At 38.7% G+C, this 23350-nt stretch overlaps 1 protein-coding gene across 2 annotated transcripts in view; it reads left to right on the top strand.

The window, feature by feature from the left end:
- The first annotated feature begins 5916 nt into the window (after window positions 1–5916).
- The window catches only part of LOC115434131 (activin receptor type-2A), an 89727-nt gene continuing 72293 nt past the window's right edge, over window positions 5917–23350 (top strand). The window contains exon 1 of one of the 2 annotated variants that reach the window (XM_030155875.1): window positions 5917–6906. In XM_030155875.1, coding sequence (XP_030011735.1) covers window positions 6852–6906 — 55 coding nt within the window. In that variant the 5' untranslated portion in view covers window positions 5917–6851. The remainder of the gene's footprint in view (window positions 6907–23350) is intronic. The other variant, XM_030155883.1, reaches the window with a different exon arrangement.

Raw genomic sequence — 23350 nt, forward strand, 5'->3', positions numbered from 1 at the left:
TATATCAAAATAGAAAAAAAAAAATGAAGAAAAACTTGCCAAATATATCATTCATTATTATCAACTGAATGGAGACACGTGTTTTTATGTAGAATTAATAATATATTTTGCTGAAAAAGTCATGTTTCCTTCAACTTTTCCTGTTTGGATATGATAACTTTTGAATTAACAGTGAGCTTTTACTAACATCTACATAATCAGTCAATTAAATATAGGAAAATGCATGATTTAGACAGGAAAAATACAAAAAGATATTAGAATAAATGAGGATGAATCATTTGGTAATGGTTGAATATACAGAAAAATGTACATGGAAGTCAACACAAAAATAGTTCTGGGTTTCAAAAGTGATTTATCACCATTTCCTCTAATATTATCCTCTGTATTTAGCATTTTTCAGTGTAAATCTTGTATTTTCCTGTATTTAATTGACTGATCATGTAGATATTCATAAAAATTCAGAGTAAATTCAAAGGTTATTATATCAAAACAGAGAGAAACTGCAGAAAAAGTGACACTTACTGCAAAATATATCATTAACTGAACATAAAACATTATATGACCAAAAAATGAAGTTATTTATTTGATTTATCATTATGTTTATATGCACATTTTCTGAAAAACTACATAAAATACTGAAAGACCTAGAACTAATTTTGTAACAACTCCCAAATTCATTTTTCTCTACAGCTAACCATAGTGATTTTTCACATCTCATGATAATATTATCTCCTTAATTTTGCATTTTTCAGTGAAAATCATGTATTTTCCTGTTATATATTGTACCTAATTCACTGATCATGTAGATGTTTATTAATGCTCAGACTGAATTCAAAGGTTATTATATCAATCCAGAAAAAATACAGAAATAAGTGGATTTACAACAAAAAATATCATTAATTGAACATAAAAACAAACAGCTACAATTACTCTACATGGCTTTTACTGGTGAGTCAATGTTTTATGTTTTTTCCTTTATGTCTTATTTCATGTGTGTCTGTGTTGCATGTTTTAACCCTCAAAAACATATTCTTTGGTGACTTCGAAATGAAATTTTCTCTAAATTTAACTATTCCTCAGTGATTTATCACCATATATTATTCCATCCTTTGCATTTTTTCAGTAAAAATCAGGTATTTTCTTACAAATAATTTCCTAATTACCATGTTTTTGTTTGTAAGAGCTCAGAATTAATACATAGGTTATTAAATCAACAAAACCTGAAGCAAAAGTGATATTTTCAACACAATATTTCATTGATTAAATATAAAAACAAGTATGTACAACCACTATAATTCATCAAACATGGGTTTTTCCTGGTACTTTAGGTCAGCAGTGGATGTTTAGTGATTTTTTTTGTTGAAGATTTTTAAGAAAATATTAAATATAATAAGATAAAATACACTTTAATGATGCCCCAAGAGGGAAAGTCAAATGTAGCGCAGCACAAGACAAGAGGCATCAATACAATAGAAAAATAAAGAGAAGATAAAAATATTTTTAAAATTGTTAAAGTGACTAAAAATGACATAAACAGTAATAATAAAAACACATGATATCAGAAAATGTTTCATGAAATCCAGCACACAGGAGCACGTGGTGTAAGTGCATGGTAAATATTGAGATTGTTTATTTTGAAAGGACAAGTGCATGATGTTTTCCGCCCCCCTCATCCTCCAGCGGTACAAGCCGGAGACCAAATCCAACATCCCTCCCGAACAAAAACAATCCCTACCTCGTAAAGCAGCAGCAACAAGCCAGATAGAGTAACCCGAAATAATACCGGAAATGAGAGGATTTAGCTTTCACAATAATGCATTTAATTTAAAAAATGGCAAATTAATGGAAACTTGTCTTGGAATATTATAATATATGGCATTTTTTTTTTCCACAGACCCTATTTTATGTTAACTTAAATCACTTAAAAATCCTCATAGTAACAGTGTAAGAGTGAAAGTCTATAATTTTTTCCCTTTATTCCAAATGTTCATCAATAAATCTGTTCTATTTAGTTCAGGAATCACTAGCTATAGGTTAATTTTTGGCATGCTTTTTTTTTTTTTTTTTTTTTTTTTTCATATTTGCAAATTTAAAAAAATAGTTTTGCTTTCTGTTAATTTTGTGAATGTTTCTCAAAATTATTTTGAACATGTTATTCTTGTTATTATTTGTTTTGTTCACATTTGCTTTTTTGTAATTCTCTTTGTTTATTTCTGTTCATTCTGTTCATATTTCTAAAATTTTTGTCAATTGTTAACATTATTTATTGGTTATTTTGATATTGTTTTACAGGTCCAGCTGACTTAAGGTCATATTGGGTTGTGAATTAATAACATGAACCTGAACAAATATGAACAACCTGAAATATCTCAAGAGAAGTAAGTGCAATTTTAAAGTAAAGTAAATTTTATTTATAGAGCACTTTTCACAGACAGAGTCACAAAGTGCTTTATCAATTCAAATCAGAATCAAATTAAGTTTACAGAGACCCAACAGAATCCTTCAGGGGCAAACACTTGTGATTGGTGACAGTGGCGAGGAAAAACTTCCCTTTAACGGGCAGAAACCTCGAGCAGACCCAGACTCCTGAAGGATGGCTGTCTGCCTTGACCAGTTGGGGTTAAAGAGAGAGAGAGAGAGTAAAGGAGGAGAAAAGAGAGAGCGATAGAGATATAGAGAGACTGGGGGGGGGGGGGGATGACACATGGAGTACGTTATGATGAATACATAGAGTGTAATCAGTCTGTGGTGGTCCTGGGTCAGGTGGGAGACTAAAAAGCCTTTTTGAACAGGAGGGTTTTGAGGTGTTTCTTAAAGCTCTCTACAGAGTCCATGGACCGTAGGTGTAGAGGCAGGTCATTCCATAGACGTGGTGCCACAGCTTTAAAAGACCTGTCACCGCGTGTGCTAAAACAGGTGCGTGGAACCATCAGCAGGTGCTGTCCTGAAGACCTCAAGCTACGAGTCGAGCTGTAGGGCTGGATCAGGGAAGCAATGTATGCAGGGGCCTGGCCATGTAGGGCCCGGAAAGTTAGCACAAGAATTTTGAAATGAAGACGATATAGAACAGGGAGCCAGTGGAGAGATTTAAGGATGGCAGTGATGTGGGTTCTCCTGTTTGTGCGGGTCAGGAGCCTGGCAGCAGAGTTCTGGACAAACTGTAGACGGGCCAGCTCCTTCTTGTTTAAGCATGTAAACAGGCTGTTGCAGTAGTCTAAGCGAGAAGATACGAAAGCGTGAACGATCATCTCGAGCTCATTTGTGGACACCATAGATCTGAGTTTGGAGATGTTGCGTAGGTGGAAGAAACAGTTTTTGACTAGGTGTTTGGAGTAGAATTCTAAAGACATGTCCTGGTCAAAGATGACACCCAGATTCCTCAGTTTTGTCTTTACCGAGGAACTCAGGTCTCCAAGGTGATGTTTGATCCCTGGGATTGCACTATCCGGGGCAATGATGAGGGTCTCAGTTTTGCTGGAGTTCAGCTGGAGGCTGTTATCATTTAGCCACTGCTTCAGCTCTGACAAGCAGTTGATTAAGGAACTCAGTTTGTGGGGCTCAGAGGAGTTAAAGGAGCAGTATATCTGGATGTCATCCGCGAATAGATGATAGGAGACATCACTGTACTGTCGGATAATGTGGCCAAGTGGGAGGACATAGAGTAAGAATAGGACTGGTCCCAGGACAGAGCCTTGGGGCACACCACACAGTAGATCCGCTGAGTCAGATTGGAAGTTGTTTATTGACACAGTGAAGCTTCTGCCGGTCAGGTAAGAGGAGAACCAGTCTAGCACATGACCTGACATCCCTACCAGGTCCCTCAGTCTCTCAATCATTATGGTATGGTCCACTGTGTCAAAGGCCGAGGAGAGATCTAGAAATTCTGCCTTTTAACTTAATGTTTTGTGTCTCTATAGATCTGCTGTGATCTGTAACATTTAATGCACATGTGAAAATGATAAACTGAAGCATAATATTGTAAAAAATTGCACTTTTTAAAAAAATTTTTTTTATTTTTTTTATAAATTTCAGATTTTTCATATTTGTTCATATTATTTGCCATTTTTAAAGGATAGTTTGTAGTTGTGAACATTTTCATAATGTAATTTTATCTTTTTCACTCAAAAACACAGCAAAATGTTTGGGGTTGACATTATTTTTGGGTTATTATGACATTTTTGTCACCCCTTGATTTAACTCAGCGGTTCTCAATCTTTTTCTGTCGGGCCCCCCTTTGGAGGATGAAAAATCTCCAGCCCCCCCCCCCCAACCCCAGCAACTTTGTAACAGCGGTGCAATTATAACTTTTATTGAAAGAAACATCAATATTGTAACAATACTTTTTGCTTTTCCTTGAATAATTTGTTGTTCAAATTAAAAATAACTTAGATTTTGCTTGAACAATACAAATAAACTCAACAAGACTGCTCCGAGACAATTCATTCATTATCTGAACCTGCTTTATCCTCACTATGGTCATGGGGGTGGCTTGGAGCCTATCCCAGCTAACCTATTTTTCCAAGTAAAAACTGGAAATGCACAATTATCTTACAACTATGACAATTAAGTTACTTTTTTTTAGAACAACAAACATTCATTATCTGAACCCGCTTTAGCCTCACTAGGGTCATGAGGGTCGCTTGGAGCCTATCCCAGCTACATAGGGGCGAAGGCGGGGTTCACCCTGGACAAGTCACGAGTTCATCACAGGGCTGAACATATAGAGACAAACAATCACTCTCACATTCACACCTATGGGCAATTTAGATTAACCGATTAACCTTTGTGTCTGTTTGTTTTGCAGGAAGCGGATTGGTGGATGGTGATTGCCCGGCCCCTTTAAAAATGGCCCGAGAGCTTCAGTTTATCCTCTCTCTTGCCTCCTGCCAGCTCTCAACCCTGTGTTCTGTGTGTGTGACCGTCAGTCTTCGTTTGTTCCTGTGACAATTCTATTGTATATAATTGTAAATCGATGTTTTGTAAATTTGATCCTTTTTCTGGTAGGGGAGGTCGGCTCTTTTGTTTTTCCCGTTTTCTCCTGTTTTTTGGTTAGGGAGTTTTAGGTGGGGCGACACGGTGGTGCAGTGGTTAGCACTTGTGCCTCACAGCAAGAATGTCCTGGGTTTGATTCCAACACCAGTTGACGGGGGGGGTGGGACCTTTCTGTATGGAGTTTGCATGTTCTCCCCGTGTCTGCGTGGGTTCTCTCCGGGTACTCCGGCTTCCTCCCACCATCCAAAGACATGCACTATTAGGTTAATTGGTTAATGTAAATTGCCCATGGGTGTGAATGTGAGAGTGATTGTTTGTCTCTATATGTTCAGCCCTGCAATGAACTGGCGTCTTGTCCAGGGTGTACCCCGCCTTCACCCCTATGTAGCTGGGATAGGCTCCAAGCGACCCCCGTGACCCTAGTGAGGATAAAGCAGGTTCAGAAAATGAATGAATGAATGAATGAGTTTAGGTAAGTTTTCTGTCTTTTATTTCTTGAATTTATTTTGGAGGAGGTAATTTAGTTTGAACTCCCAAGAAGATATTTTGTTTGTTGTTTTAGCTGTGTCCTCCCCTAACCCTCCTTTCGTTGGTTTAAAAAATAAATATTGTGAATTTAGTTTTGACTGACGTGTGTGCTTGGGAGCTGGGAGGGGACAAAAGTGAGCATATTATGGTGAACTCCTAGGCTGGGGCGTAACACAGTCTGTCCCAGAGCAGCCGTGGCTACGAATGTAGTTTACCACCACCAGAGTGTGAATGTGAAAGCGAATGAATAATGGGTCAATAATGTAAAGCGCTTTGGGTGTTTAGAAAAGTCCTATATAAATCCAATCCATTATTGTCTTTTATTTTGAAAGGGTTGACCGGAAGCTGTGTGCGTTAATTGAACTATCTTGTTGAGGGTCCGTGACGCCATCTTGAAATTGTCCCGACCAGAGGAGGCGGGGAGGAGACAGACTGAGGAGAAGCAGCTCGTCCTAAACTCGATCGCCGCACGGTCTACACGGATTAACGGCAGCTTTAGCGGTTGTTGCTATCATATTATAGCGTTTCCACTTGTCATTTCAAGTCATTTCGACGAGAGAAGGCTGTTTGGCCCACTTTGGAGAAGGCAAACACCCGGGAGAGCTCCTCATAATCGGCTGTGTTTCCCTCCTGGAGCGGACGGAGGTTTTTTTTTTTGGCTGTGGCCGGGCAACCCCTCCGGACCGTCGGACGAAAACCGAGACTTCACCACGGAATAAAAGCAACCCAACCGAGTGTTCGTAGCCGCTGTTGTCATTGTCGGATACCGTACAGGCTCATTTCATCGCCGTTTTCGTCGTTTTCCAGCTATGCGTCGGAGCTTATCGAGGAGAAGTTTGATTGGACAGCGGAGTGCGCTTGATTTCCAGTCCGATGGATGTTAGCCCTGCCCGGCTGTGGCTCGGCTCCTTCCTCCGCTGGTCTCATCATAACAGTGTAAACCCCAGCAGACACAGGTGAACACGGCTGCTCATAACAATGCTGCAGACCTGGCAAGTACACAACAGCCCCGGCTTGAATGCCAACAAGTCGCCTTCCAGTGTTTGTCTGTAAACCTGGAAATACCAACCATCCCCTCCTCTTCTTCATCTTCCTCCTCTTCCTCCCTTCCTCTTTTTTTGGACTACTAAGCCTTGTATTACCTGGGATCTTTTGGATTTACGCTATTTTAAGTATATAAACATGTCATTTTTGCAGAGACAGTGCTCCCAGACAGTGGAGCAGCCAGACATTTAATTTAAATCAGCTGTTTTTGAATAGATTTTTTTGCAGTTTTTTTTTTTGCAGTTTTTTTTTCTCTTTCTTGTCAGAGGATCACATTCGAATGGAAAATGGGAGACGCCACCAAACTGGCCTTCGCCGTTTTCCTCATCTCCTGCTCTTCAGGTGGGTGTGGAGGGGGGGTGGGGGTGTGTGCATGGTTTATTATCAGCTGTGGAGAATTCAGTGCATTGCTTATTGTTGCCTCTGCAGAATGCAGTGCATAGCTTGTTGTTATCTGTGGAGAATGCACTGCAATGCAATGCAATCCAGTGGGAAGGGGCTGCAAAAAAAAAATCTCATTTTGGCTTTTCGCCTCATTATCTCTACCCCCTGTTTGCATCCTCCATGTGTGAATGTGCATTGTGTATGTTACAGATGTTAGTAGTGAGCTCAAGATGGGGTCTGGGGACCTCAGCGGGTCCTGGAGGGGCTCCTTTTGGGACATACCAGTACAAATTGGATTTTTAAGCTCAATTCAATTACAGAGTGGAAGGGGCATTATGGGACTGTGTTATGGCTGGTTTTCCTTCCCATCTGCAGCATAGACTTTTCTATAACTAATGCAATTGCAAAATACGAGCAGGCTGCACATGAAGGAGGTGAGATTTACACTTGTGTTGGAAAATTTAAGTTAGTTATTGTCTAAAACCTAAACAAGCAACAATAAGATTATTAACCAACATTGAAATAAATATGTAAATACATGCATTTGTTCCTTTAAGTCATGGAAAGTTGTGGTGGGTAAACTACATGTAGGTGGGCATAATCTTATTTCTAGTCATCTCATTTCAAAACAGCACATTTCAAGTGGGTGAACATGCTTTTATTTTCCAGGCGAGATGCTTATTTAGTGTCAGTGAGGTTAAGAAAGAGTTAAAGTCAATCCAGTAGTGATTTTGTCTGCCAGAAAGCAGTGGTTTCCAGCTCCTGGGAGATGTGTTCATACTGGTTTACGGTGTCAGAAGGCCAAGAAGAGCTCAGTGATGTTTATCCTTTGGTGAATTTGTTGCCTAGATCTCATTTTGTGAAGTAATTGTTGCATAGTAAAGCAGACAGCAGCTGGTTTAGCATCTTAATGCAAAATATATTGGTTTATTTGTAGCTTAGTGATACAACTGTCGATTTCTCTGGTGTCATGGGTCCAGAGAAGACCTACCAGCCTCATTTAACCCATAAAGGCAAGCATCTACTGATCTAGAATGTTTAATGACTGTTGTTCCACTAATCCTATCAATACATGTAAGTAATTGAGGTAAAATGTACTTTATCTGATTTTCATGTTCATCAGATATGACCCATTTGGATGGTCAGAGGCTCTGTAGTGAACTCTGTCATCTTCTGCAACATTGATTCACCAGTGAAAATCAGTTTGATAAATGACAGTGGTTGTAGATGCTTATTTTACACTCAGTTATTGATATCTTTGCTGAAAAAGTCTCTTTTTCCAAATTTTTTCCTGATTTGATCCAATGATCTTTGAATTTACTCTGAGCTTTTATGAATAGGGGTGTTAGAAAATATTGGTTCTGCAGTATATCACAATATTTCATTTCACAATACTGTATCAATATTAAAAAAGTACTGCATTGATATTTTTAGGTATTTATTCAAATGCAGGTATGGTGGAGGTTCATTTTTGTTTTTTGTTTTTCTTTATTGTTTATATTTTATTTATTATTATTTAACACTGTTTTATTAAACCATGGTTATTTGGAGCATCCTAAAAGCACTTTTTACTGTTTTCCTTTGTTGGGATTGAACAAAAATAATGCGATGATGTTAGTTATGAACTAATAGAATATGAACATTTGAACAGGATCTTAAACTGTAATGTCTGTAAAACATAATTTAAGTTTTAACACAGGAACATGTGGTGATATAGCATCAGATCCTGTTCAGATCAAATAAAAATGGTTTAGTATTTGTGCATATTTCTGGTGTAATTCAGTTCTTCCAGGAAATAATCATTTTTAAAAAAGAAACAAACAGAAAATTGCCTTTTTAACAGTATCATGATATATTGTGCTATATCGTATCATGATCCTAGTATTGTGTTTTGTATCGTATCGCCAGATTCTTGCCAATGCACACCCCTATTTATGAACATCTACATGATCAGTGAATTAAATATATTAATAGTCACAGAAAAATACAGAGAAGAATGTAATAAATGGTGATAAATCACTTGGGAAAGACAAAAAAAACCCATTTGGAAGTTGTGACAAAAATAGTTGTGATCTTCAAGGATTAAGATCAGCATTGCATTCAGGTGACACCATTGTCATTTGTCTAAAAATCGAGTGTATACACCATTGTTTGAGTTTGCAGTTTGGCTTCTAATCATTTCGAGGAAGGTGGGAAATTGTTCACAAGAAACTACCCTTCATGGAGTTTTTATCTTGTGCCTTGACTGAGATTTGAGCGGCATGAGGCACAGCTTGTGGTAACCACAAATTTTGTTATGGGTGAAAGATTAATTATGAAGAGCAAAACAGAAATTGGCCCCGGAGGCAGGATTTTTTTTCCTATTTGTTGTAATTGGATTACTAAATAAGCACTGGATGGTGTTTCTTTCTTGTGCAACTTTACAAACCCTAGTTTTCTTTGGAAAACCAGGGGAATCATTTGAAATATTATCAGCTTAGTGATGTAAAAGCAATGCCAATTACACTTCAGAGATCAAAACTGGAAGATTAACTTTGTAGCCACTGTGGAATTGTCCTTTACTGAGGAGCCCTTGGGTGTCTTTTAGGATGCGAGTGGAAATGAAAAGGTTCCTTAAATGCGGTAATAGTTAGGTTGGTTGCAGTGTAAGGCTGCTTCTCTCTGCCACACAGTGCAGCAAATGATATTTCTACTCGCTCATTATTGTCTGAAGTGGGGATATGAATGATTCCTACTTGAGGTGGAATAATAATCCTCAATGAAATCCAAGTTGAATTGGCACCGCTCGAGACGACAACCGAGGAAAGCTGCGATGAGGGCAGGGCACTTCGCCCAGAGTGGTTTTATTTGATGAGGCTCATCGCAACATGCCAAAAAAAAAAACAAAGTAACAGTAAGATTTGAGAAACTAGTCCAAAAAAATAAAAAATAAATAAAAACAGCAATGTTTTGGCAAGCAGCTAGTGAAGAAACACTTTTATTTTGTTTTTTTCAGATGAAGTCCCGGCACTTCTTAGGCATATTACGTGACAGGAAATGCTGAAATTATATCACTCTTTAACAATAAAGAGAAAATAATCAGCATTGTTAATGTCACTTTATATTCATATTAACAAGTCGTGTCCAGTAAATACTGTGTTCTTACGTAACCCATTGAGATCAGATGCAGCATATCTGTGTTTCTGCCATTTGCAGAGTGCAGTGTTTGTTTGTTTTTAATGTTAAAGCAACTGGAGGTGAAATTGGGGGTAAAAATTACACTATATATACTATACTCCTGTGTCCAAATCAAGAGTAACTATAAATACAGTGTAAGATGCTGTTCCATGACACTGTGGAGAAGTAAAGACTCTTAGAATTTGTTAACAGTCAGCCATAGAGTTGAACTGAATGTAAATATGAATGTGGGTCACATGGATCATGAATGTCAAGCTAGTTTTTCTACCTGTTACTTTGCTGTAATTCCAGTCCAGCGGTCACTTCTGGAGCCAACTTCAGTTTGCATCTATCAGTCAGTTTCTACTCTTTAGCCTGAGATGCATGTGCGACCTGTAACTGAAACGAACGTCGACAGTTAGGGATGCACCGATACCACTTTTTTCCAGACCAAATACAAGTACTTACATTTGATTACTTGCCAATGCCGAGTTCTGATATGAGTGCTGAATAATGCCATTGCAGTTCTTAGCTACTTTTGAAAATGTGCTTTATTGTCGTCGTCATTAGTCTGACTGGAACAAAGTGCTGCTACTGACATTTAATGCATTTGAATGAGCGTTTCTCAATCAATCCACCAGAGGGCGTTGCACTTAATTAACCATACTTGCCAAATATCATAAAGCAGAGTTACGTTTTTGCAGACGAAGAAGAAGAAAGTCAATAATGGCAAACATGACGACGACAGAGGATGTAATACTAATGTGGATACTAATGTTGATATTGATATTGATGAGGGGAGTTGTCATAAATATATCAGTAGTTTTTCACTAACTCACACAGTCGCTCTTTGAAAAGATCTGCTACCACCACGGTTCCCGGTGGTTGTGCTCCGAATTCTCCGTCTTGGTACGCATCTGTGAGCACCCGGAAAGCAGACAGAATTATGTACAGAATGTAGGCAGAGGATGGACAGAACACTGTCCGTATCTGTCTGTGTCTTTAATGTAACTTTCAGTCTGTTTTGAAAAATCTCCACACTGCTGACATTACTCCTCCGCCACATACCTGCTGCACTGAACTGTGAACATCATGCTGCTGTAAAGTGGTATTGGTGTGTCTTTATCAGAGAACTTTTACGAGTAGAAGTACACATCAGACCGATACTCGATACTGGTATCGGCATTGGTGCATCCCTATCGACAGTCTGTCAAGTTTTTTCAGATGTGACTGTTTTCAAACAATGTGTAGGTCTTAATGGGTTAATGCAAGCTGTAAATGCTGTGATTTTTTTTTTTTTTTCTTTCAGAGCTATATTAGCCTAAATCAGTTGTGTTATTAGTGTCAAATAGACCGCTTTTAGAGTACTTCTCAGCCATGTCAAATTAATCCTTAAGGACTGTAAATTTATTAACAAATCTGCAGTGAAATGTAAGAGCTGCCTTCAGCATCTGTGATCTTAACACGGTTAATGCTGTTGCAACACATGTTGAGTCAAGGTTATAGCCAAGTATTGATGTCATTAACTTGTGCAACTTTTGCCACTGAAAAAGCACGACAATGCAAAAAAAAAAAAGAAAAAGAAAGTTATTTTTCTACAGTACTGATAACGTGGCGCTGCAGAGGCAGATGTTTAACCCCAGTGTTCTGGTAAAAAATCCACCTCTGCCTTAGATCTCATGTTAGCTTGAACTGCGAATTAGTAAATATTTACTGTTCTGCCTGCAGAAGTTATCGCACATTCAGATCCTGCTGGCTGGAAAAACTGGAGATGTGGTGTCTTAGAATGTGTTTTTATTTATTTCGTTATTTTATGTGCTGATGTTTCCGCTGTGGTGGTAAAAACTGTCAACATGTGTCATCAACACATGCATCAGATAGTCACCAGTTGAGTAATCACATCTATGCTCGCAGTCAGTTATATATACTAAAGGCAAGCAGCATTATTTACCAGTCATATGACCATTTGACCCTGTGACTACCATATTAATCTAATGACTTAATGAGGAGAAATGAGTCTAAGTAGAGCTCGGCGCTGCAACTCCTCCTGCGACATGATGGGAATTCAGCTAAAGTAATCAGCCCTGACTGTAGAGGTCATGCCCGGGGGTAAAAGTCACGCTTTGCTGGTTGTTTGGGGGTGGGGGTGACTGGTTAGATTCCTGTGTCCGTCCTGCAGCGAGCCCAATAGATGCATAGGTCGAGTCTCGTGCTCCGCCTTCGCATTTGGCCTCCTGTTTTGTACACTGCAGCAGTTTCACACAGACATTGATCCCCTCGCACACTAGTGTAAGGTTACATCAATATGGCGAGGATAAAGCAGCTCTGGGTTTTTAAAAAATCCTCAGCAGCACAACAGATCTGATGATTCAGTTTCAGCTCTGCTACACATCAGACTGGAGCTGAAACACTAGAGGATCCTGGTCAATGTTCAGTCCACTGTCTGTGTGTTCTGTACTGTCCTGTCGCACCGAGGGGACGCAACTAACGGTTACATCAACTGGTTGAGTCGGTCAACTGCTGCCATCACAGCATTAAACCCCACTCTGTCCAACGCCATGAGATTTTAGCAAGATTCTAAACCCCTTCTCACCTCCGACTGTTGTGTTTTATAACACACTTTGACCTTTTGACCCTTTTTGAGCAGAGTTTACAGAGATAAGAGTTTCTTTCTGTGCTGTTTGCAATTAATTTCCTCAGTTTGTTTTGGTTTTTATTGTTCGTGCGAAATACAATGTTCAGCTTTCGAAGGCTGTCGTGTATTTCACTGATGACAGAGATAGAGATATGGAACGAAAGGGGCAGCAGCTGACACATGGTTGTTCCTTTTATTCATTTCAGGCGTCGTACATTCCCAAACCCAGTTAATCATTAGTATGCATAATGAGATTTTCTGGACCTTTTAGTGTTAAACTGTGAAAAAAATAATGAAGACTTGAACTGAAGATAGACAGCAGTGTTAAACACTAACTGAACTGGAATAAACTGGGGTTTATTCTTACTGCCTATTCACTTCAGACAAAAGCACAGTTGCACAAAGAAACGTGTAATGGCCGTCATATTTTCCATATTTTACTGTATTTTTCCTTTTAGCTTACTAAACAAGACATGTTGGATCAATTTAGTGTATAGCACAGTTAAGCATTTGTTTTGACAATCAGATAAACTCAAGTACTCCTTTATTGACGGCTGAAATTGACTTCTACGACTAAAAATAATGTAAAATTATCTATTTTTGTTATATTTTTCATTCAAACTGTTATCAGTAGGCTACAATTGCTTTTGTTTCATTAATACATTGAGGCAACTATTTTATTATTTACTTTGGCTTAGACTTGAATGAATGGTAATACATTCTACTTTATTAAACTTGATCACATTTAGGTAGTTACTATATTTATGTTCTGTCTATTAGTTAGCCCCTTTTTCACATTTATCACATTTATGCCCTTTTAGCTTACCATCTGATATATCACGTCACACTTCAAACAAGATTCGAAGTAATTTTTCTCATATTTTTGCTTACAATGTGTAAAGTGGTGCTATTATGTTTAGCACCATGACCAAACAATGCACAAAAATTCCTACATTTTTGGCTCATCAGACATAAAATAACCCACCACTGAATTGCTATTCAGTGAGTCCCTCAGACTTGTATCCTAAATGAACCAAAAACAGGGTTATTTAGTGTACACAGGGTTTTGTTGTTGTCACTGTACTTAAGGCACCATGATGTCGCCTTCCGCTGTAGTGTTTTGGGTCTTTCCTAGAGCGGTCAGAGGCCGGATACCAGCTCTGTCCCATTTTTCCCCCCTATCTGTTTCTAATATGTTCTCTTGCATTATGCATTAGGCTCCAAAAGCACAGGTGTATTTGTTAAGGCCAGATGTAGCCCAGATTTCCCATTGGGCCCAACTAGCCAGACTACTTCCTTCCAGGGCTGTGTATCATTTTTGTGCTCCAGCATCATGAAAACAAAGTGCTGTGCCAGTACATGTTTGGAGGTAAAGTGGTGACCAAAGACAGTGTGTTACCAAAACTGGTTAGGGGAATAATGACCTTCCACCAGTCAGAGCTCTGGTTAAATTTAGCCCTTGGCCAGGTGTTTGTACTCTGTACACACTGCAACCTGCTTTGTGTGTACATTTTGGTGATGCAAGAGTGTATTTGGGCAGTAGATGAACTTTGTATGCATACATTTATTTGCAAAAAAATTGCAATTTTTACTGGTAAAAGTAGCACTGCAGTGTCAACCATCCACCTAAATAATTAACCAAAGGAACTGGTAAGTTTTTGACTGTTTAACCATTGTGTTTTTGCATGTTAATGTTTCCCCGCTTGTTTACTTGTTAGCAATGTTTGCCAGGTCACTGAAATTTTCAGGAAATGATGGATTTTACCAGGTGCGATCGATGTTTATCACAGATTCGAAGGCAGCAAAGCTATTCCAAAATTTCAAAATGACATTGCACCAGGTTTTGATGGCCTCAGGTTTCGTCAGACACCCCCACCACATTAATGACTAACGAAACTTTCACTGCAATTACGAATCATCAGAACATCATAATTGCTATCGAGGGGATTTTCAACAGCAGCAGCGATTTGTTTCAACCTGCTCCTGATAGCATCGGGCTCAGCCTCACCAAAAAAAAAAAAAAAAAAAACTCCACAGAGATTAAGTAATGATAGGAAATCATGTGAAAGCTACTTCTGGGGCTGACACCATCTGATGCACTAAATCTTTGATACTCGGAGCGGGTCAAAGCAAATGCGAAGGATTATTTTGTAAATGCAGTTAGGCTTGAGTATTTTCGTAACAGCAGGGAAGAGGCAGCGAAGGGACTTGAATAACATATTTAAATTCAGCTTTCACCTCCTCAGAGGAATCAGAGGTGGGGCTGGGAGAAGGTCTGGATTGCTCCCTCGCTGGCTAAAACTACTATTGTGATGATTGCGCTTGATCTTTGTAATTCTCAAGCACAAGATGATTGGGCCTTGGCACTTGGAGAGCATAATTCTTTTCTTTCTCTCTTTTTTTTGTTATGTGGATGCAATGGCAAGAAATGAAATGAAGTGAGCTCTTTCTTGGAGTGCTTTCGCGGAGGAAAATATTCAGTTTTACCACTCATGAGCAGGTTAATCATGTATTATGCAGTGGTTCCCTACCTGGTTATGTTATGTTCCCACAGAGCACAATCAGGTTAGCTCAAGATATTATGGTTTGCAGACTCTGTGGTTTCTTAAGACTGATATTTGGGTTAAAAAAAAGGCCTGGGGTGAAAAATGTATCAATTTAACCCTCTATAGATTCGAGGACGTTTATCGTCATGTGTACACATCGCGAAATTTAGACGGAATTCTCGGCTAAAAAGGTGCAAACTTAAATACTCGGATATATTAAATGAAAACAGTATAAACACAAAATGAACACATGTACAACAAATGTAAAGAAAGAAATGTAAAGCAGTATGTACAGTGGATAAATACATGCAATATTAACCGCAAGTGTATAGCATGTATCTGTTTGCTTTTTATCCGACTGTATGCATATAATATTACTTTTGCAAAGATTCAAATATTTATTGTCAATACACTACATTCAAAGGACATACAGAGAATTGAGATGCTGTTTCTCTCTCAACTTGCTACTTAAATCCATGCAATTAAAAAAAAAAAAGGAGGTAAAAATAAAATAAGAATAAATAAGTACTATAAAATATAAACTAGAGTAGAAAATAAAAGATAGAAATCAAACCGGTTGTGCAATATGGTACTGGTTATGAGGTGAATAATGGAACAAAACAGCTGCAGATATGACATAAGTGCAATCCATGATAAGAAAATAATACAGATAATCATTTCAACTTCAGTTTTTAGGCTAATGTAAATGGGTGTGCTCTCAATTGCAACATGTGCTAAAAAGTTTCAGCTGACTCATACTGGCTGTTTACAAGCTACTATGCATTTAAATTTACTTGATTGTTTTTCTGTCTTAACAAATGACTGTAGCCTTGTGGTGTATACATTTATGTTTTTTTAATGAAATTTTGTAACAAATGCAGAAAATTAGAGAAATTAGCCTTGGCTATAGTAACATATGTTTATTTATTAATGTGCATTGCCTCTTAATAAATAAATAAATACAAATACATAAAAGAGGTGTCTCTAGAGGGCCCTGCATTGACATTCATGGGTGAAGTTGTAGGAGTCTGGGCAGGCTGTCTGGGTTGTAAGCAAGGCCACAGAGTCCACCTTAAAACCAAAAGCTGACATGTTCAACCTCATTCGTGTCGTTGCTGCGTCCTTGTACTAAAGCCTACCTGCTCAGCTTATTGTAAGTCATGCTGGATAAGAGCATCAGCTAAAAGCCTAAAATGTAAATGCAGACCGAGCGCACCTCTATAATGGGAAGTCGATGAATTGCCCCTGTAACCATTACTGACTCAAATGAGAACAAATGACAGGGAAGAGGCTCAGTCCACTGTAGGAAACACACTGTTACCTTTAGTGTTAAGCCTGTGTTTTTTTTTTTTTTTTTGACATATTCAGGGACTAGCTTGAGTTATTGAGGTCTCTTTGTAGAATGTAGATATAACTGAATGCCTTTTTGAAATAAAACTATTTTTACATAGTGGACCGTTTTATCTTAGTCTAGACCAGCTGATGTGTCAGTACCCCAGAGAACGGGTCCAGAAACGGTCCTTTACTGTAATTAATGCATCCTGCAGATGTTGCTTTATGTGCTTGGGAGAGTTTCAGTCTAGACAGGCTGGCTGCTCAGACGGAGAGGCCCTGCTTTGATCCTTGATTAAAAACTGCGAGCTGTACATTCATCATGCTCTTGTTTCAGGCTCTCTCAAGGGTCCTCGCCTGCTTTATGCTCCCTTCTTCCTCCTCCTCCTCCTCTTCGTCTTCTCGTCCATCTCTTTGCCAAGATTCCTCGCTGTCATGAAGGTCACTCTAACCTCTTATCACCAAAACCACTAAAGGGTAATGTTGTCTCGGGGACTCAGCGGGCCGGGCTCGAACACTGCTCGGTCGTGATATTGTGGGTTCGTCATCCTGCCATTATTGCGGCTGTCACTTTGCGTCGCTATCTAATAAACCCCAAATGTCATCTAGGATGCGGCAAGCGGCGACTGTGTGAACTTCAAAAGCATCAACAGGTCTTTAGCTTGAAAACTTGGCTCTCGTAATCAACACAAAATGGAACCGGTGAAAAGAGTAAGCTTGTAAAGATCAGAGAAATAAAAGTGGCTTTTGTTTTTAGCCTACAGTGTGAGGCTTTTTAGCCCTTCCAGCTGAACACTGGTGTCTCTTGAAACGCCAGCCTGCATCTAAAATGCCAGCGACGTATAGAATGGATTTGTTCGGTCTCGAAACCTTGTGTGGTTGTTGATTCTCTTCTTCCCAATCTGTACTGACAAGAGAGTTAAAAAACCTCAGCAGCGCCTGGTAATCACTGAGTCATCGCCGGTATTGATAAACAAACGCATAAAGCCAGCAGATATATTCTGCTCAAAGGAGTCAAATTCTTAGCTTACCGCACCTGTAATTTAATCTCAATTATAAATACACAAGTGTTGGGGTTTTATTTTAGCAGCGGGAGGCCTCGTGACTGTGTGTGTCATTAGTTTACACTAAATATAAAGATGAGCCAGGAGTCAGTGAGGTCGTCGTTGGGGCCGGACGGATGAAAGAGGGGGGATTTATTGGCTCCCACTGTCTATTGGTTTGTCTTGTACAAATGTGAAGCCGGTGGAGTGCAAACGGTGGACCTAAATGAACATCGGGCAACAGGTCTTGGAGGACCACGTGAGCAGGACACTGCGTTGGATACACAACAGCAGCAGCCTGTGGTCGAGGGTGGGCTAACCTTGACCACAAGTTATTTCTGCACACTTGTAGTTAGGGCTGTCACCATCAGGGAATTCCAGCAGACAAATTATTGACAAAGAAATAAATGAAGTTTAAGCGTCTAAACAGTGTATACCAGTAAAAGAAGGATAGTTTTGAGCAAAAAAAAAGCTTAATTGGCTGATTGTAACGCTTTAATCACATCTAAATTAGGGTAATAAATACCCAGAAGAATGACTAAATCTGGGTCACTGAATGTTTAAGTAACTGTTCCCTCGGTTTTCAGAGGGCTTAGATGCTATCTGGGTTCCACTGTTTCCCTGAAAAAGTGTACAGGTGAGGTTTTTGGAGTTCCATTTCCACATTTTTCAAAAACAACATATAACTTCATGTCATTTTGGACCATTAACATAAACATATTTGTGTATAAAATCTGGCAAGCTAGCAGTAACAAACTAGCTTAAAAATGTACTCAAGATGTAGGGAGAGTTGTGTAGTTATATTTGATGCTCTCCACATAGTACATTAATTAACTACATTAGTTGTCTTGTTTTTTTATTGTTTCAGTTAATTATGATGTTTTCTGTTACCTCCCTGATGAAAATGAGCATTTTCACTATAATCCTGCATATTTACATCTGATGTTCAATACAGACATTCAGAAATGTAATAAACAAATAAATAACAATAAATTAATTGAAAACATTATATTGCTTTGGCGTTGGTGGTACCCACAGTGGCTTAGCTACTTCACCCAAAACTTACAATGGCATGGAACTTCCTGCAAATGTAATAAGTAGCCCTAGATAAAGTAGATATTAGCTGTTGCCCATGGAAACAGACTGATCTGTCATTTGATGCTTAATTGGCAGCAACCAGACTGATATTGATAGTGATTGATGACTGATTTTTCTCACTTCTTGATTCATTAACTGATTATCATGACTAAAAAACATAAATAAATAAAACTCACCCCTAGAATTACTTTGTTTTTTGATGCTCAGGTACTTAACACTTTAACTCGGCTCTACGTAAGATCAATTATAGAAAAAAATGTATTTAAAATTTAGCAATTTTTTTTCCCTTTTGGTATTATATTGTTCAATTTCTTATTATTATCACCTCATCATAATTACTTTGTGTGATGGTCTTCATTCACCTGCGTAAAAATATCTGTATGAAACAGAAGAACATCATATTTTATCACTATTTCCACCATTTGAAGTTTGACTCTTTAATGCTGTGATGTTTTTTTTTTTTGCACCGTTCACCTTCACGGGCTTCATTTCTGTCGTTACAAAGGTATAACCTATGGCATAACGTGAACAGAAGAAGACAAATCATGGTATACAATTAATCATTAAAGAACACTGTAATGTCCTGTCAGTGCTAATTAGACTCTTCTTATTTCTCATGTACCTTGTTCCATTTATTTGTATTCATCAGTGGAACACATACTGTTCATAACAGTTCCATTTCTTCTTGCCTTTTGGCTGGGAACACAACAATTACATTGAAATCCACACTGCTCATGTCAGTCAGATGTTAAAAACCATGTTCCTCATTAGTTAAATGAAACGGTAGCTGCTAATTCTCCACTCAGATCACATTAAACCATAGCAGAGGAAGAGGATGCAATGAAATGGTTGGAAATAGTGGTGAAATATGATGTTTTGGTCCTGTTTTTACACATCTGAATGGAGACTTTTTATTGTGCGATGACACTAAATAAGTGGTTAGTTCTATTAATCACGATCAGGCAATTATGTAATATGTAGTAATAATCATGCCTAGTTGTAGCTTTATACGGCAACTGTCAAGATGCACACTGTAAGTATGATACATTTTTATTAGTTTAGTGGAAATGGCATTTGCAGTATGAATTGGTGCTTTATTCTATGGATGCATTACCTTGTGATGGGTGCTTGAGGCCCATTTAATAGCTGTACAGTACAGTGGTGGATTATAACAAATATGTCTCCCTGAACTGAACTTACAAAGGGCTAGTGTTTTTATTTTTATATACAAGTATAAAATAATCTATGTCTTACGGCTTGGCTGCCAGTTTCCTTGTGTGTGCCCCCCCCCCCCCCTTCCCCCCTCCCTCCCCCTCCTTTTTCATTCCTCACTCATTGATTGCTTGTTTTAGAAGAATGAATTGAAATGCCCATGCTGCAGGCTTTGTGATATTGCAATATCACTGCAAATTCAATACACAGTTGAGCTTTAAACCCAAGTGGCACTTAACACACCCTTCAAATAAATCCAAACAATTCCAGCACAGAGGGACTCGCGGGGGCGGCCGAGGGGGATTTTGCGGATCCTTTACAGCGCCTCACGACAGATAACGAGGCATTTTAAATTGGCCGTCCTGTAAAGAATGTACGGTATGTGGCGGCCCACTGCAACCTGTTATGCACCAAGGACACAGGGCCGCGTTGGTATGTGCTCGCTGTGCAAACGCTGCTGTCGGCAGCGATTGACGGCGAGAGTCCAGGGCGCTCTCCTGACCCGCCAGGCAACAGGCCCCATCAGTGCTAATTGAGGCAGAGACCAATGGGCGTTTGTCGCACGGGCATACCAGTGAGGATTAAAGGGATTGGATTCGGTTGCTGAGTGCGGCGGTTTTTAATGCCCCCCCTCCTCCTCCTCCACTCACACCCCTCCACTCCACCCCCCGTTTTCACAGTGTGTCCCCTCCTCCTGGCCGGTGAAAGAGTGCAGTCTTTGTGACCGGCTCACCCCGGCCAAACCGACCACCCCTGCCATGTCACGACACCATCTGATTGAGCATTAACGCTGTGCTCCAGCAGGACCAGGGGTGCTCTGTGAAATGACTGTGCTCTTTTTAACAGGCTGCCTCTGAGTCGCTCTGTGCACCGAGTTCATCCTCCAGCAGCAGCCGCCGCACACATTACCACTGCTGCAAAAAAAGCTGCCATTACACTGTTTCGCCACATTACTCCATAAACGCCTTTTTACAAAGGTGGCCATTAATGAAAGACTCATACTTACCTAATATACTTTCTACTGTACTTAAACCTCTAGTGCTAGTAAAAGTTAGGGGGATTTAGGAAGAACTCCTTTTAGAAATAGAATCTGATGATGATGACAAGACTTTATTGATCCCACTATGTGGAAATTGACTGGTCATGGCAGCAACGAAATAAAGTGTAAGAAAAAATTGCATGCATGTAAATATAGTGCAAAAGGCAAACAATAGAAAAAATAATAGTAGAAAGTAATAAAACTCTGTAGGCTATATGCTTATACAGACAGATATTCATAAGTATGTTTCTAAAGGAGAACTTTTGTTACCTTAGAATGAACTGTATATATCCGCAAAGGTACAGAATGGGTCATATTCAGGGGTTTTCTCACCAGTATAAAGCTTAGGTGGAGTTCCTGTGCCAAACTAAATTCAAATGAATGTAGAAAATATCAAAATTAGTGAAATGACTAAATAAAAGTTTTGTTTTTTTCCATTAAATGTCTTGGCCAGGTCTCCCTTGAAAAAGAGATCCCCCTATCTCAATATGACCAACCGGGTTCAGTAAAGGTTAAGTAAAGTAAATAGTAAAGTAAAGTAAATAAAATAATATAAATAATTGTCTTGATTGGAAACAGCATGATGCAACAGTTTTTTCAGATTTTTTTTTTTTTTTTTATGGAATGTCCTTTGCAGAGGATAAGATTTATTTATTTGTTTTTTGTTTGTTTTTTTTTTTAAGCAAAGCTGCAAAACTTTTCCCCTACAGAGGACAAAAATGCACTGTGGGGTTTCAGGAGGTTGAAGATGTTTGTTTTTGGATGATGTTTATGATCTACTCTTGCTTGTCTGTTTTTTTCCACACAGATGTGCCAATATTAAGTTGTATTTTTATCAAAACTTGTACATATTTCTCCATATATGACCCCACTGTTTCCAAATCATGTATATACACCACAAAAAAAAAGTTAAGGATATTTTTGATTTTTGGGCTATTTTTTTCAGCTGGGATTCTTGCACAGCGCTTTTTACTTTTTTGTTTGTGAATTGAATTGAAACATTTTTTAATGACCAGACTTAGTTTTGTTTACAAATGGCAAAAAGGACCAAAAAAAGGACCAAATAAAGGAATATCCTTAACTTTTTGTTTGTGGTGTTTGTCTTCCACAAACTTTTTTAACAAATTATGTTAAAATCAACTGTGGCTTAAATGTGCAGCTCAAGCTTTTATTTGCAAACCACCACACCTTATTCAAGATCAGCCCCTGAATCCTCGAGTCATACAGCCCCTCAAGTATGACCACAGCATCTAAACCCCCAGAAATTTAGAGAAAACCCTGCATGTGGCACAGAAACCCTGCACATAATTCCTCTTTTTCCTTACATTTTATAGCAGGTGGCATCTTCTGTTAAAGTACATCATCACTTTTGTTTGTGCTAGAGTTAGTACCATCTTAAATTAGAGGACCAGAACTGACAAAACAGACAAAGGGACTTCGATGGTTTTAGCAGTGACCCCAAATTAAGGTAGAGGGTTTATCGTGAGGGGGTAAACAGGGCTTCCAGTTTTCCGGTATCTGTACTTTACCTGGTCTGAGTGTCATTTAAAATATGCCAGAATATAAGCCAGATTTTTTTCCCTGTTCAAAGTCATCATTTCTGCAAAAAGCAATTGCATTCCACCGTATGGTACAAATCTGTATTTTTATTTTCAACTCTCTGACATTTTTGTAAACTTTCCTCAGTTTCATAACATAAAAGTAAACCTAATAATGTAATACAAATATCTGAATGCTGTACAAAACATGCTGCGTGATCTGACGCCAATGGAATTTTTTCTTTTTATTGGTGTGAATATTTGGCATCAGACATTTTCCGGTTTTTGATAGTATTTCAAATAAGTCAGACAGTATGGATGTCCTGTATAGTCCTATGTTTGACTTGTATATGTCAAGTACATTTCAGAGTCTTGCAATTTATCGCTGTAAAACGTTGTGTAAAAACTTTAAATTTTTTCACCCTTCTATCTGTCTCCTTTTCCCCACATGTCATCTGTAATTATTTTTATAATGATCACCATCAGACACTCAAAACATGGTAATGTCTCATAAAATCACATCTCTAATATCACAGTAATGCTAATTAAACACAGAGGCTAATTACTTGTGTGCAGGGAATTTGCCACCAGGCTAAGACGGGGCTCAGTGTTGAATCAGGTGGTAACCTCGTTATCTATAGGCCACTGCCTGTCAGACACATATAAACGGTAGAGGAAAAAAAAAACCCTTATCCAAGGCAGCCAGGAGGTGCCCTAAAGGCAAGTGGTGGGATGCATTTCTAGCCAGAACTGTCCACGTTATTCAAGACAGGGGGAAGGATTGATGGAGGTGGTGCAAAACG

This window comes from Sphaeramia orbicularis, chromosome 2, assembly GCF_902148855.1.
Source record: "Sphaeramia orbicularis chromosome 2, fSphaOr1.1, whole genome shotgun sequence".
Taxonomy (NCBI): domain Eukaryota; kingdom Metazoa; phylum Chordata; class Actinopteri; order Kurtiformes; family Apogonidae; genus Sphaeramia; species Sphaeramia orbicularis.